The sequence below is a fragment of the Rattus rattus genome, chromosome 7, assembly GCF_011064425.1.
Source record: "Rattus rattus isolate New Zealand chromosome 7, Rrattus_CSIRO_v1, whole genome shotgun sequence".
Lineage (NCBI taxonomy): Eukaryota > Metazoa > Chordata > Mammalia > Rodentia > Muridae > Rattus > Rattus rattus.
The window spans coordinates 64821831-64836612 of NC_046160.1; the positions used below are offsets into that span (position 1 = coordinate 64821831).

At 38.9% G+C, this 14782-nt stretch overlaps 1 protein-coding gene and 1 pseudogene across 1 annotated transcript in view; one reads left to right on the forward strand and one right to left on the reverse strand.

Moving 5' to 3' along the window:
* Scfd1 (sec1 family domain containing 1) overlaps nt 1-14782 on the forward strand; it is a 75450-nt gene that overhangs the window by 11384 nt on the left and 49284 nt on the right. Inside the window, exons 5-9 of the mRNA XM_032907710.1 lie at nt 5147-5269; nt 6839-6926; nt 8682-8771; nt 11477-11532; nt 12351-12436. Of these exons, the coding sequence (XP_032763601.1) occupies nt 5147-5269; nt 6839-6926; nt 8682-8771; nt 11477-11532; nt 12351-12436 (443 nt within the window). The remainder of the gene's footprint in view (nt 1-5146; nt 5270-6838; nt 6927-8681; nt 8772-11476; nt 11533-12350; nt 12437-14782) is intronic.
* On the reverse strand, nt 1255-1906 carry LOC116905030 (annotated as a pseudogene).

Below are 14782 nucleotides of genomic sequence, written 5' to 3' on the forward strand. Positions count from 1 at the left end.
CTGTGGAGAGGTCACAGCAACAGGAGCTTGGAGCAGCTGATCACATGGTCACTGCCATCAAGAACATGAGAGGAGTGGGTGCACATGCTCAGATAGTGTTTTCCTTTTCACAGAGTCCAGGATTCTAACCCAAGGAATGAGTGGGACTTCCTGCCTCATTGCCTGGGGTCCATCCACCAGATGATTCTAGAGTTCATGTCTATGGCTGTAGACATGGAATCTATGCTTACTGCAAGAAGACATGTAAACGAGCTCTTCCATTCCTGCCTGTTAAGTCTGGCCTGGAACTTTAGGTCTTTCTAGAAACTCCTAGAGAGGGCTGTATGTCTCCCTTATGTCTCACTCAGTACAGTTACCTGCAAGGAAGCCTGGGTGCTAATAATCAGATTATTACCACGCCAAAGAAAATTTGAATTCTTTTGCAGGAAATGTGGGAAAAAGTATTGGGTAAGTAGCCAGCAGTGGCTGCCACTAGTCATCCTCTTATCAATGGTCACATTAGGTTGCTAGCCCATTTTTAATGAAGGTCATATATTTTTTTGTTAAATTTAGCTTTGTTTTCCCAGCTTTCCTTTTTCTTTTTACAAAGCCAGTTAAAGAGGTTCTGTTTACTAATCTCTTCATTTTATAAAAGCAGGTCTGCTTCAACTAACTCTCATGTAACATATAACTTACTCACATAGCCACAGTCAGCTCTCGAACATATCAGAAAGAAATGTCGTATCTCTGACTTCTTTTTTTTTTTTTTTTTTTAAATAAAAAAAAAAAAAAAAAAAATTAATTAAAAAAATTTAAAATTTAAAAAAAAAACCCCCCATTTTTTTTAAATTACAAATTGGTATTCAATTAACAAAAAAAAAATAACCTCTGAATAATCTTCAAAAAAAAAAAAAAAAAAAGGGGAAAAAAAAAAAAAAAAAAAAACAAAAAAAAAAAAGAAAGAAACCAAAACCAAACTACATATATAACTAATTTGTGCTGTGCACCAACAAGAACCTGCTTTAATTTCCATGCCAATTTATAACCCCCAGACTGTATCAGGCAAGGCTAGTGGCTATTGAAAATACCACCAGGACAGGGCTAGCTAAAGACACATTCGGTAGTGTGTTAACTATATAAAAAAAGACACTGTACAGTTTAAAAACAAATCTTACACAGCCTTACATTTCAATTTTTTTCTTTAAAAGGAGTGAATTGTGTACAGGGTGGTTAAATGCTTTATAGACAAGAAAAAAAAACTGCACTAGAACCAACTTATTCATCATCATCTTCTTCTTCTTCCTCATCCTCTTCTTCCTCCTCTTCCTCATCCTCTTCATCCTCCTCGTCGTCTTCCTCTTCCTTCTTTTTCTTGCTCTTCTCAGCCTTGACCACCCCCTTTTTCGCTGCATCAGGTTTTCCTTTAGCTCTGCAGGCAGCGATATCCTTCTCATACTTCTCCTTAAGCTTGGCGGCCTTCTTCTCAGGGGGCTGCTTGTCATCATGGCAGTGTTGTTCCACATCTCCTAGTTTCTTCGCAACATCACCAATGGATAAGCCAGGATGCTCGCCTTTGATTTTTGGGCGGTACTCAGAACAGAACAAGAAGAGGCCAAAGGAGGCCTCTTGGGGGCATTGGGGTCCTTGAACTTCTTTTTGGTCTCCCCTTTGGGGGAGATGTAGGTTTTCATTTCTCTTTCATAATGAGCCTTGTCAGCCTTTGCCATATCTTCAAATTTCCCCTTTTCTTTAGCAGACATGGTCTCCACCTCTCTGAGCACTTCTTGGAGAACTCTGAGAAGTTGATGGAAGCATCCGGGTGCTTCTTCTTGTGCTCCTCCCGGCAGGTTTGCACAAAGAATGCATGTGAGGACATTTTGCCTCTCGGCTTCTTAGGATCTCCTTTGCCCATGTTTAGTTGATTTTCCTCCGAGAGGCACAGAGTCGCCCAGTGCCCGTCCGGCTCTCGCTTGCCCCGGCGCTGTCTCTGTATCCCTGACTTCTAAGTCTCCAATCCTGCTCTTTCCTCCCCTTCTCTCTGGGTTTCTTCCTGTTTTTACTCCACTATGTTTTCAGATCATTACCTGTGAAATACGCTATGTAATTTGGCCTCTTTCTCTTAGTTTAATATTCTCAGGGTTTATTTGTATTGGAACATGGATTAGAACTTTCTTCCTTTTCTATGGAAGAATTATCTTCTTTTGCATGGTATATCAAATTTTATTCATTTTAGGTTTTTCTATATTGGTTGTCATGAATAATTCTTCTGTAAATATTTGTGTGCAAGTTACTATTTGGACAGATTTTCATTTTTCTTGTCTTTATAAAATACACAGGAATGGAATTCGAAGTGATAACTCCGTGTTTAGCATTTGTAGAAACTGACATGAGAAATCCTTTTGTCTTATCCTATGTCATGCCCTCCATATTCCTGCCCACACTGTCTCTGACATTTTGATTGTGTCTTAAAGGATAGAAAGTGGCAATCCCATTGCAGTTTCAATTTAGATTTTTATGGGTAGTGATATTAAGCCTCTTTTAACATATTTATTTCATAGTTTTAAAGAAATGTGTTTATACCCTTCTCTTACTTTTTATAAAAAATATTTGAGACAGGGTCTCATTAGCCCAGGCTGGCCTTGAACTCACCTTGTAGCTGGAGATGACCTTGAGCCGCTGACCCTTCTGACTCCACCACTGGATGCACTCGCCACTTCCCTAACTCTCCTTTATCCACTGTTAATTGGATTGTCATTTTAATCATTGAGTTGTTGGCCCACTTGTTAGTTTTCTTTCTGTTTTGAAACAGACTCACAGCCTCCAATTTGTAACCCTTTTGTCTTGCTACCGGTTGCTAGGATTCAAGGCATGTACCATCAAAGCTGGCATCTTAGAATTCTTAGTGTGCTAGACACTTATATGATAGTATTTTCATGCATCATACAGACAGCCTTACCCCAAGTCCGTGTTTTCTTTAATAAGTTTTCTGGTTCTGGTTCTTATATTTAGATGCTAAGTCCACTTGGAGTTGATTTTTATTCACGGTATTAGCGAGGTGTCTGCTCGATTCCTTCTATGCGGCTACCCTGGTCATCCATCGTTCTTTGTTGAAGAGATTGTTTACTCACTGAATGGTTTTAGCTGCCCTCTGCTTACCAGACTGGTGCATCCCTGGACTCTGAATTCTGTACCCATTGTCACTTCATCCTTCCTGTCCCTGTGCCTTATTTCTTGAGCTTTCTTTCTTGGAATTAAGTTTTGAAACTGAGAAGTTGTTACCTTTTTTTCAATATTATTTTGACTTTTCTGAGTCCTTGAATTTTCAAATGAATTTCAGTATTTGTCACTTTCTGCAAAGAAACCACCTCAGGTTTAAGACAGATGTAGATTAGTGGTTCTCTACCTTCTTAATGCTGCGACCCATCAGTGACCCCCAACCATAAAATTATTGTCATTGCTACTTCGTAACTGTAATTTTGCTACTGTTATGAATTATAATGTAAATACTTGCTATACAGATATCTGATATACTATCCACGACTCACACTCAGAACCACTGCCATAGATCAATTTTGGAATATTGCAAGCAAATGTGACCATCTAGAGCTTTGTTAATTTCTTTCAATAATGTTTTGTAGTATTTAGAATATAGCTTTTTTCCCCTTAAATTTACTCTTTAAAAAAGTAAATGGCATTGTTTCCATTGTACACTGTAGCTGTCTTCAGACACACCAGAAGAGAGCATTGGATCCCATTACAGATGGCTGTGAGCCACCATGTGGTTGCTGGGAATTGAGCTCAGGACCTCTGCAAGAGCAGTCAGTGCTCTTAACCGCTAAGTCATCTCTCCAGCCCTCCGATGCCATTTTTAAGATTTTTCTTTGCAAATATATAGGTACTGAATTGGCTTTTTATTTACCATATGCTTGTGTCATTTTGAAATGTGTGGGCAACTCTTTGCCTGCTTCTTACTCTAGCACAAGAATGCATTCCAGGCGCAGCTTGCAGTCTCCGTGTGCAAGCCCCAGAGTCAGTTACTTGTTGTATGAATCTGCTTAATTTCTACATGTGTATCTGAGCATTAGACACACCCACTGTAACAAGGCTGTTGCACATGTATACTTTTATGCTTGTGGTTATTTTAGTAGTGCTTCTTTTCTCCTCACTGCCTATCAGACAGATAACCTGTAAAACCATTTTTAAATAACACAGGAGTCACTTTAGCTTTCCCTTTCCTTTATAAACCTGAACTCTTCTGTCTGGGAGAGGCATGGTTCCCAATAGCACAGTTCCTCTAACCATCCTCCTGCATGACCACTCTCTTTACCTCTGCTAAACCACTGCACGGTTATCTGTGCCCTCACACATGTGCCCTCACACATGCTCCAACTCACAGCTGAACATCTGTGGAATTAGATACGTCTTAAAACTGATCACACATCATAGAATTTTGATAACATTAAATTTTATGTACATACAAATACATGAAAATACCTGTTATATTTGAAGATTTCTTATTTGTGGAAATGCATAGTGTATAAGAAAATACCTAGTGTATCAGAAAAATGATACACTAAAACTGATTTAAGAAATTGCATTAATTATATTCTGCTTTGGGGTGAGAAGACAAACGTGTAGAGTCGTATTTGGAGTGAACACATCTGTATGCAGTGAAGGAATTACTTGTGTCATGTGACCAGAGAAGTACAAGGTAGTGTCTGCAAATATAATGAGCATCTAGTTATGTTAGGTAGTATGTTAGCTACTTGTGCATTTAAACAGAAAACAAACCAGAAACAGCCTTTGCCATGCTGCCCAAGCTGGCCACACACATGATGTCCCCAGCCTCCTGAGTGCTTGAATCTGGGGATGTTGACCAGTGCTGCACACTTCTGTGTATTCTTAAGAAAACTGTAGATCGGCAGTGCCAGTTTGGCCTATATTGTAGCTAATGGGATTTGTTGATAATGTGCTTTTACAACATTAATTATTAAGATTTCAGTGGCCAAGTATCTGATATGTCATTTCTTTGTTCTTATAGAGTACTTTTTGGTCATTTTATATATCCTGTTTTTTAAACATGTGTCATATGCTACAAAGTCTGGTCTTTAGTTTTAAGAGCTCTTTATTCATGGGCACCCTTTCTACATATTGATTATATTTAAAGGATCTTCGAAATCAGCTCTATGAATCCTATTATTTAAATTTTATTTCTGCAATTTCAAGAAGTAAACTGGAAGACATTGCAAATGCAGCATTGGCCGCTAATGCAGTCACACAGGTTGCCAAGGTAAGAGGCACTTGATTAAGAACATTGCTAATGTAAAACTCACCAGTGTCTGAAAGCTCCCAGTTGTTTACATCTAACCAAAACAACCTGTGGAGTTAGATGTCGTCCTTAAAAACATGGTCATTTATTACCTTTAACTTAAGATAGGAAAATTAAGGCAGATTAGAAGAATTTACACCTTGCTAACTTGTGAGACAAATTCAAAAAGAGACATTTATTTCCGACTGAGAGTCATGGGATCCTTGTAGCTCATTTTAGAAATAATTGGACCGTCTGTTGTACATTACTTGTGATCATATTGACATTGGTTTATCTGTACTCACTACAGTAAGTCACTGGATCCTTCAGATCGTTTCTTATTTAGGAAAGCAGGTCTAAAGAGACCTCAGCACATACTGTAAGGATAAAGATGTACAGCAGGCCAGCATCCTGATGACATCTTACCAGTGGCACTTCAGCTATAGACAGGCACTCTTGGATAAATCTGGCTTTACTCTGTGTTGTGTGTGCCTCTTGCACACCAAGTGTTGTAGGGACTGTATAGACAGGAAAGATGGAGTATGCATTTGCACACGCCCTCACCGCATCTTCGATTTGGATGTAGCCCATTGTTACTTGTAAGTAGCTTTTAAGGCTTCTTCCTGCGTGTTCTTGTTAATTTCACACTGACATAGGAATTGTTTTCAATTTGTTGAACTAAATTTAATATCATTCAGATATTTTTTTTAGAATACTCTTAAATTTTTACTTATACGTATGTGTGTATATATGTACACATGTTGGGGTGAGAGAAGGGTGTCAGATCCCTGGAGCTGGAGTTACGAGCAGCAGTGAGTTTCTGACACCACCTGATGTGGGTGCTGGAAAACCAACTCTGGTTAAACAGTTTCCTCTGGGAAAACAATTAGGCCTCTTAACCCCTGGTAGTATTTTAAAATTTGTACTTACAAATTTATAAATGTCATGGTGTAGAAACAGCTACTGTGTGGTTGTTAAGAACATGAGGTTACAGAGTAGAGAACTGTAAATTACAGTTTTCCTTCAAAGGGTCGTCCATTCCCATCACAACCACAATTCTACTTTTTGTATCCATTTTAATTATATTTTGTGAAAATATAACTCTTCTTATTGCCTCAAATTTGTTTTATTGTTTTAAAAATATTTTTGTTTTGTTTTTGTTTTTATTATTCTTAACGTCCTTTGAAAAATGCATATTTTTATTTCTGTGTCTGTGTGTACGAATGCATACCACATATGTGTGGGTGCAAGGGGAGGCCAGAAGAGGGGCTGGAGTTAGAGGTTTGTAATCTACTGGGTGCTTGGAACTAAACCCAGGATCTCTGGATGAACAAGCAAGCACTCAACCACTGAGCTGTTTCTCCAGCTCCTGTCTTTAACTCGCTAGATTATATAGGTAGGCATCTGCTGCTTGGGATAATTTTTAATTTTTATTTATATTTTAATTATAATTTCCCTGTTTTTGCCATTTGGTGATTCAGACAAACTAAATTTTTACTATAGCTATATTAACAATTGGTTCCTAAGCTGTTTTTGCTTGTTTGTTTCTAGGTTTTTGACCAGTATCTCAATTTTATTACTTTGGAAGAGGACATGTTTGTATTATGTAATCAAAATAAGGAGCTTGTTTCGTATCGGGGTATGTAAAAACATAGATTTTACAAGTCATTGTAATATCTGACAAAATGAATAGCAGTGTATCCTGAAGTACTCAAAAACACAAGCTTCAGATGAAATCATGTCACAGATAAATAAGACATAATAAATTTGGTTTAGAATTCAGTTACGTATGAGTTCTCTGGCCTCCTCCAAATCCCTAGAACAGCTTGCACGAGTGAGGCTCTCCTGCTAAGTCAGACAACATCTCTAATCAGGACAGTTCATTGTCTCGTACCTTGACCTTAGACAAAGTAACACACTTTACCTTATTTATTTATTTAAATTCTGGTCCAGATTGTGAGAAAAGACTTTTTTTTTTTTGCTTCATTGAGATCTCTAATACATTTTTTTAATTGAAATTAGAGAAGAAATTAAAAGAGAATATACCTTTTGTTTAAGAGACATGGTCTTGTTTTATAGCTTAAGCTGGCTTCAAACTTGGGCTCCTCCTGCCTCAGCCTTGCAAAGGCTTTCAGATATCAACACCGCCATGCCATCCCAGGCTCACGTGAGGGTTTTTTTTTTGTCTCCCCCTCCCCCCCAACCCAGGGCCTTGCCCTTCCTAGGCAAGCACTCTACCACTGAGCTAAATCCCCAACCCCTTCACGTGAGGTTTTTGATGGCAGTTGTTATTCACAAAAGTCTATTTACAGTTTGTTGATTTTTCAGACTAATTAGCACCTAACTTTGTGTTTGAAACCTAGCTTCCCATAAGCCTTTAAACTTAGAAGTTGTATTTATAAATCTGATAACAATGAAAACAAGTGTCCTTAATTTTTTCTTGGCTGATTATATTGACCCAAGTTGTCTCCTGTCAGTCCGCTCACCAAGCTGAGCTACCACACTGCGCTGTTACGTTCTATCTGGCGCCTACCATTGCATTTATAAATTTGGTACATTCTTTTAAAAGCCATTCAGCCAGTGCAGGCAAACTTACAAGTCTATTAAAACTGCCAAATGTGGGGTTTGGGATTTAGCTCAGTGGTAGAGCGCTTGCCTAGAAAGCTCAAGGCCCTGGGTTCAGTCCTCAGCTCTGAAAAAAAAGAAAGAAAAAAAAAAAAACCAAAAACCCTGCTAAATGTTAAGTAATTTAAAAATAACTAAACTTGTAATAAATATGAAGTTCCTTGAGCATTCAAATACTTACACAGTGACACGGGGTAAAATTTGTGTTCCTGTCTTTTTACTTCTACCTTTTAATGGATTGATGACATTTACCAAATAAAGTAAGCACATGTCTTGTCTCAGTCAAATGGAGATCATCTGAGACAAGGAAACTTGATATCACCAGTCGAGTTGGCATTCCTGATGAACAGTTTTCAGCTGCCTAGATCGCTCCCTGTTCATAGACATGGAGCTGGAGTTTAGACCCAAGGATTGTACCTCTGAAGAGATTTTACTCCTGCCAGATGATTGACAGAATGACCCAGAGTATTGTCCATCAGAGTGTTTTCCATGCCGCCTGTTTGATCTGGTCTGACGAGACAGCAGTAACACCTCAGTGACAGCATATTTCCTTGGATTTGGTATTGCCTGTGAAATTACTGTTTTCCTCTATTTGGACACACTTTCCTTAGGTACTTGGATATGTCGAATTAGTTTATGCTTTCCTCATATGTTGATCATGTTATATAATGGTTTTATAACTCAGGTTGGTATGTAAATATATTGTTACATATGTGCAGGCTTCATAAGGATTTAAATTTTGAGTGCTTATTTTTCCTCTTTATTTTAGCCATTAATCGGCCAGATATCACAGACACAGAGATGGAGACTGTTATGGACACTATTGTTGACAGCCTCTTCTGCTTTTTTGTTACATTAGGTAAGCTTTTAAATCTATCTGTTCCTTCAAAGAAACTGATTACTTAACGAGTTTTGACATGTTACACGCTCTGATTTTTTTTTTTTTTAAAGACAGAGTCTTACTGGCTGGCGTTGAACTCACAGCGATGGGCCTGCCTCTGCCTCCCAAGTGCTGAGATTAAAGATATGCACCATGATATCTGGCTACAATATTGCTTTAACCTGTGTGAATGTAGAGAGGTTCTCTAATGTTGAGATAAAGCATGCCTTCCGTAGTATAGCTATTCCATGTGAGATAGCACTCGGATTTGCTTTGCCTTTTGAGGTGAGTCCTCGTGAGCTCAGGCTAGCCTCCCAAGTGCTGAGGTGACAGATACGCATCACCATACCCAGCTCCGCAGACCTTTCGCGTTAGCCCCTTAGATGCCATGGGCTGATTCAGCTCCTTACTGTGCTGTTGAAGTGGTGTGTCGATGGTTCCAGCCTGTTGCTGACTACTTTCTATCATAAAAGCTTTCGAACATACTCTGAGTAGAGAGGTCTGTGCAAGAAAGTAGAAAGGCAAGTGCAAGAGCTTCCAGAAAACAACTGAACCTAACGTAAAGTGGTACCCTGCATTGACTCTTCAAGTTTAATCTTTCACTGACTTATCTATAGTTACTTCAGTTACATTGAATTTACTCTGTAGTGTATGATTTTATGCTTCAGTCATAGATCTTTACAGAAAAGTGATTGCAATTTAGATTTTATACATACCTAAAACCTCTTGATTGAGATAACTCTCACAAATTAATAAACTCTATTAGTAAATATTAATAAACTCTTTCACAAATGGAAATAAAAGAGAAACCATTTGAAGCATATGTGGGCCTTAGATGTATGAGGAGAATTTGTACAAATTCTTAGGATCCTCCCTTTCAGAGATTCCTTCCCCAATTTTACATATTAGCCCCAAACTTGGATCTTTGGTTTCTGACCCAGTAGGTCCCCTTATTTTCTGTCTGTTATTTCCCTGTTGCCCTGTGTCTCCACTTTTTCAAGAGTCACCTCCGTCTAGTTTTTTACCTGTGTTCTCACTACGCTGCAGTGGGCTCGGGTGTTGGTTGGCTGATGGGCTGACTGGTTTTGTAGTGGTGAGTGTGACCAGGGCTGTACGAGGTAAGCACTGTACTACAGTGCTGCATCTCCAGCCTCTGTGTTTGCCGTCTTCACTGCTACGAGAAATCCAGGTGTAGACCCTGTAGTCATGAACACACGTGTCACCCGTGTCACCCTGTGTCTGCTGTCGCACACTCTGCCTTTACCTGTCCTTTGCATGGCACGCATGAGAGCTGCTTATGCTGCTGCTAGCAGAAGTCCTAGTCATGGCAGTAGTAGTTGTTACAGTTTAAAACAGTAGGTTAGGGGTTGGGGATTTAGCTCAGTGGTAGAGCGCTTGCCTAACAAGCGCAAGGCCCTGGGTTCGGTCCTCAGCTCCAGAAAAAAAAAAAAAGGAAAAAAAGATTTAAAACAGTAGATTAGACCAGAGATGTACAAAAAAAATCCAGTGTTTTCTTTACATAGACTCAGAGTAGGTAGAGATCAGTCTGAGGATGTCACTGGTTTGTTGTTGTTGCTGTTCGTTGGCTTTCAGAGGCAGGGTCTTCCTGTGTATCCCGAGCTCATCTTGCCCCTCCATCATCCCGCCCTGCCTGTGAGGGCTGGGATTGCAGCTTCCTCGCCCAGGCGGCTCTAAATCTGTGTATCTTCCCTTTACTACTTTTGGTTGGGGATGATTCTTTTGAGGTATAGGATCTCATATGTCATAGAGCACAGCCTAGCTGGTCTTGAACTCTTGAGTTTCTTATTTCAACTTCCTAAGGGCTGGGATTATAGGTGTGTGCCACCATGCCTAGAATTTATACATTTCAAATATCATTTGAATTTTTTATAATAAGCATGCATAATGTAGGCCATCAAAAGGCTTTTTTTTTTTTTTCTTTTCTCTTTTTTTCGGAGCTGGGGACCGAACGCAGGGCCTTGCGCTTGCTAGGCAAGCGCTCTACCACTGAGCTAAATCCCCAACCCCCATCAGAAGGCCTTTAAAAATTAATAGTATTGGACATTTTCACTTGAAACTAAATATGCTTGCTTCTGGAAAGGCAAGTGTTGTGAGTGAGGCACAAAAGCAGTCGTTCATTAACAAACACTCATTTACACGCTCCACGTTTTCAGTCTGAGGGGTTAGCCTTTGGTCATTTACCACATCATAAAGAAAGATATTAGGAGGTTCAGTGAGTCGATGCGATTGTGAAAAGAGACGTGTAGGCTCCCTTCACATTACTGAGGACTGTGCTTTCTGTTCCATTTAAGCTGGTATTCCTAAAGGGTTACAGCCCCAAACTGTTGGAGCACCTAAGGTCGTTTCATGCTTTCATCTGGAACCAAATAAAGGGACTGCTGGGACTACAGGGTAAAGTTACCCTTTGAAACTACTGAAAGTCCAAATGCTGATTTAGTCCATCCATTGAAAATATTAATCACACTGATTAGCTCCATATAAAAATATTCCCCTTCTGACTGTTAATTTCTTAAGGAGAGGTTAACTTCTGAAACCTCATTTTCACTGTTGTGATTTTTAAGTCCTTTTGTGTCTAGCATGAAATTGTTTGTGTCTTGACGTCTGCTAACGTATACATTTTAACTAAGAGCTGAGGTCATTGCTAACACTTATTATTAAAATAGGTGCTGTTCCCATCATCCGATGCTCAAGAGGAACGGCAGCAGAAATGGTGGCAGTGGTGAGTTTTTACCTCTGAGTACAATACTGCTGTATGAATTGCTCTCACACGGGCATCAGATGTCTCTGTCAAGGAGTCTGGCTACTCTTGTTGTACATGAAGTACCAATGACAGAGACTTAGTTACTTTGAGAACACTGCCGAACTAGAATGTCATCTTTGCGAATGTCTCTGCAGTAGAATACAATTGCCAATTCCACGTGCTTGTCTCGTTACATGCACTCTACGTATTTTACACTTACCTTCCCCCAAATTATTTCATATTCAGCTTTTGACTAGCAAGTGCTTATTAACAACACACATTTTTAATATTCATGTTGAATTAAGGAGAATTTCCTTTAAAGATTAAAAGGGAGATTAGGGAAAGCAAAGAATTGCTTTTAAAAAAACTGTCCATGGCACTGAAAGACAGTGTAATACACTGCTGTGTGGACTCGACAGCCCGAGTGAGCCCTGGCGGAGGCTGACTTCCTCACACGCTCCAGCTCTGATGTGAGCTTCCTGTAGCCTGCTCTTACTTTATTCCCAGCCATCCAGATGAGTCTACTTCTTTATTTCCGTCACGCTTAGGAGGGGGCTGGTCATACTGCAGAGTGTTCACTAGTGGTACCAGGATTGAAATACTCTTTTTTTAAAATTGATTTTCTAAAATACAAGTTATAATGGTATTGAGATCATTAAAACACTGTTATTTAGGTTTTAAAATTACCACTTTGTAAAGAAAATCCAGACTTCTTGATTATATAACTGAAACACATTGAGTCACCTACATAACAATATAAGAAAGGGTTGATAGTTTATCTAAAATTTGATTTTCAGAAACTAGATAAAAAACTGCGGGAGAATCTAAGAGATGCAAGAAACAGTCTTTTTACTGGTGATCCACTTGGGACTGGCCAGTTCAGGTATTTATGTCTGTTAATGTACTTGAAAATAAGAGTTTTTGCTTTGTTTTCCTTGTATGATAAGAACACTTTATCGCAAGAGAACTATTTCTTTTTGATTTGACATTAAAGTCAAGGTTTTGACTTAAATGGAAGCATAAATAGATACCATATAGAAATTATCTTCTTTTGGTAAAAATGTCTCTGTATGTTTCCAACTGTAGAATGCTTTTTGTTTACATGGCTTTCAAGGTTCAAAGCAACTTCTTTTCAGCTGTCAGTAATCTTCTTGGTAATAGATGGGAATGCTGCTGCCCCGTTTCACGCTGAGATGCTGGTAACTTGCAAGCTATTCCTGTCATTTAGCATAAGCAAGTAATGCCAACGACACCGAGGACACTGAGGGCTCAGCTTCTATCACATGGGAGTATAAAGACCATGTATAGTAGAGTGCGTTTTGATTTTTTAAATTTCTTTTGTTTTCTTTTCTCTTTGTTTTGTAGCCCTGGGTCTCCTTGAACTGGCTCTGTAGACCAAGCTGACCTAGAGATCTGCCTGCCTTTGTTTCCCACATGGTGGGATTAAAAGTGTGTTCCCCTAATTTTGATTCTTTACAGTAGTGAACATTATTGACTTTAAGAAATAAGCTCACGGAAATATCTAAGAATTATTAAGAGGAAAGAGTTTTGTAAAATGACTACTTATTTTATGTATATGAGTACACTATTGCTGTCTTCAGACACACCAGAAGAGGGCATTGCACTCCATTACAGATGGTTGTGAGCCACCATGTGGTTGCTGGGATTTGAACTCAGGACCTCTGGAAGAGCAGTCAGTGCTCTTAACCGCTGAGCCATCTCTCCAGCCCCCGTAAAATGACTTCTTACCTAAAGTTTTGATTATTTAGAAAAACTTGTAGGGGCTTAAATTATATCTACATGTACTTATTCATATACTCTATGAGGGCTTCCTAACTATGAACTGCTCCTGTCTGTAGCTCACGCTGGCTTTGTGCTTAGTTATTTGGCCATACCAACTCTCACATCATCGTATGTCCTCCTCTGCTTTCATCAATGTTTTTTATTATGTAGGAATATTGGTTCTTGCTGCTTGGTTTTCATACCTTACCTAATAGTAATGGTCTCCTTTTTACCATGCTGTATTATTTACCCTAGGAATCAATAAAAGGGTAAAAGGGTGCTATTTTATTCAGTTGGATAAACTTTAAAAATTTGTTCTCATCGAAAGATTATAACATTTTATCATAATTTATTGAATATATTTTGAGTTATTTTATGTAGCAATTTTTTGGATAGGTGTTAAATATGTTTAACTCCAACCATAGACTAGTAGTTATCAACCATCTTGTTTCTGCTGCTGTGTTCAATAGTCTTAACCAGGTATGTGCTTCTGGAATCTAATGGTGTATATTGTAGCATATCTAGAAGCATCTTATAATGCTAAACTTTCCATGCACAGGGCAAACAATAATGAGCAAATGACATAGCTTCAAATGTTAGTAGTGCCCCAGTTAAGAGACCCTGCCATAAGCCATCTTCCTCCCTTTCCACATACTCTGGGATAATTAAAACTGTGGTCGTGGTGACGTTATCACTGATACTTAGCCTGGAGTCAGTGCACTTAGGAACCACTGCCCTCTGCCTGTGAGGTAAAGAGGGACTGATGAAGTCCTTGCACAGGGGGAGGCCTGTATAGCTAGTGGGACAGGGTAGAGGAGACTTGTGAGCGTGGCATGTACTGCATGAGAGGAATGTCAAGAGGACAGTACTAGCTAACACCTGGCAGGCAGGCTCTGGGCTCCATTTTGCCCTTGACCTAAATTGTGAAGCTGGGATCCTAGTTCAGGAAATGGCACATCCCCTGTCCACTAGTTGCAGTTACTGCGGTGGCCAGTGCCTTCGTTTCTCATATCATAATGGGATTTTTCTATGCCTTCTTTACAAAGCTGCTTTCTTGAATTTGTGTTTACATTTGTAGGAAAAAATGTAATTTTAGAATATGAAACTATCAAACATTTGGATAAATTTATGTGATTCTATTCTTTTTCCCAAATTGGGCAATAACTATTCCTTTTTTGTTTTTTCAAAAAATTTGCACTTTATATCAGAGAGGCAATTTCTTTTGACTGTAAAAATTATTTTGTAAATGTATTTCTGTAGATCTCTTCCTTTAAGAAATTCTTCTGAGACTTGAAATCTAGTATTAAGTATTGATTCATGATCATAACTGACTGTAGTAGAAATGTTGTTACACAGCTTTAATACCAGCTGTTCATATCAAAATGATACACTGGGAAGTACTAGAAAGTTTTAAATGTGTAAATTGACGTCAGGTTTATATAATGTT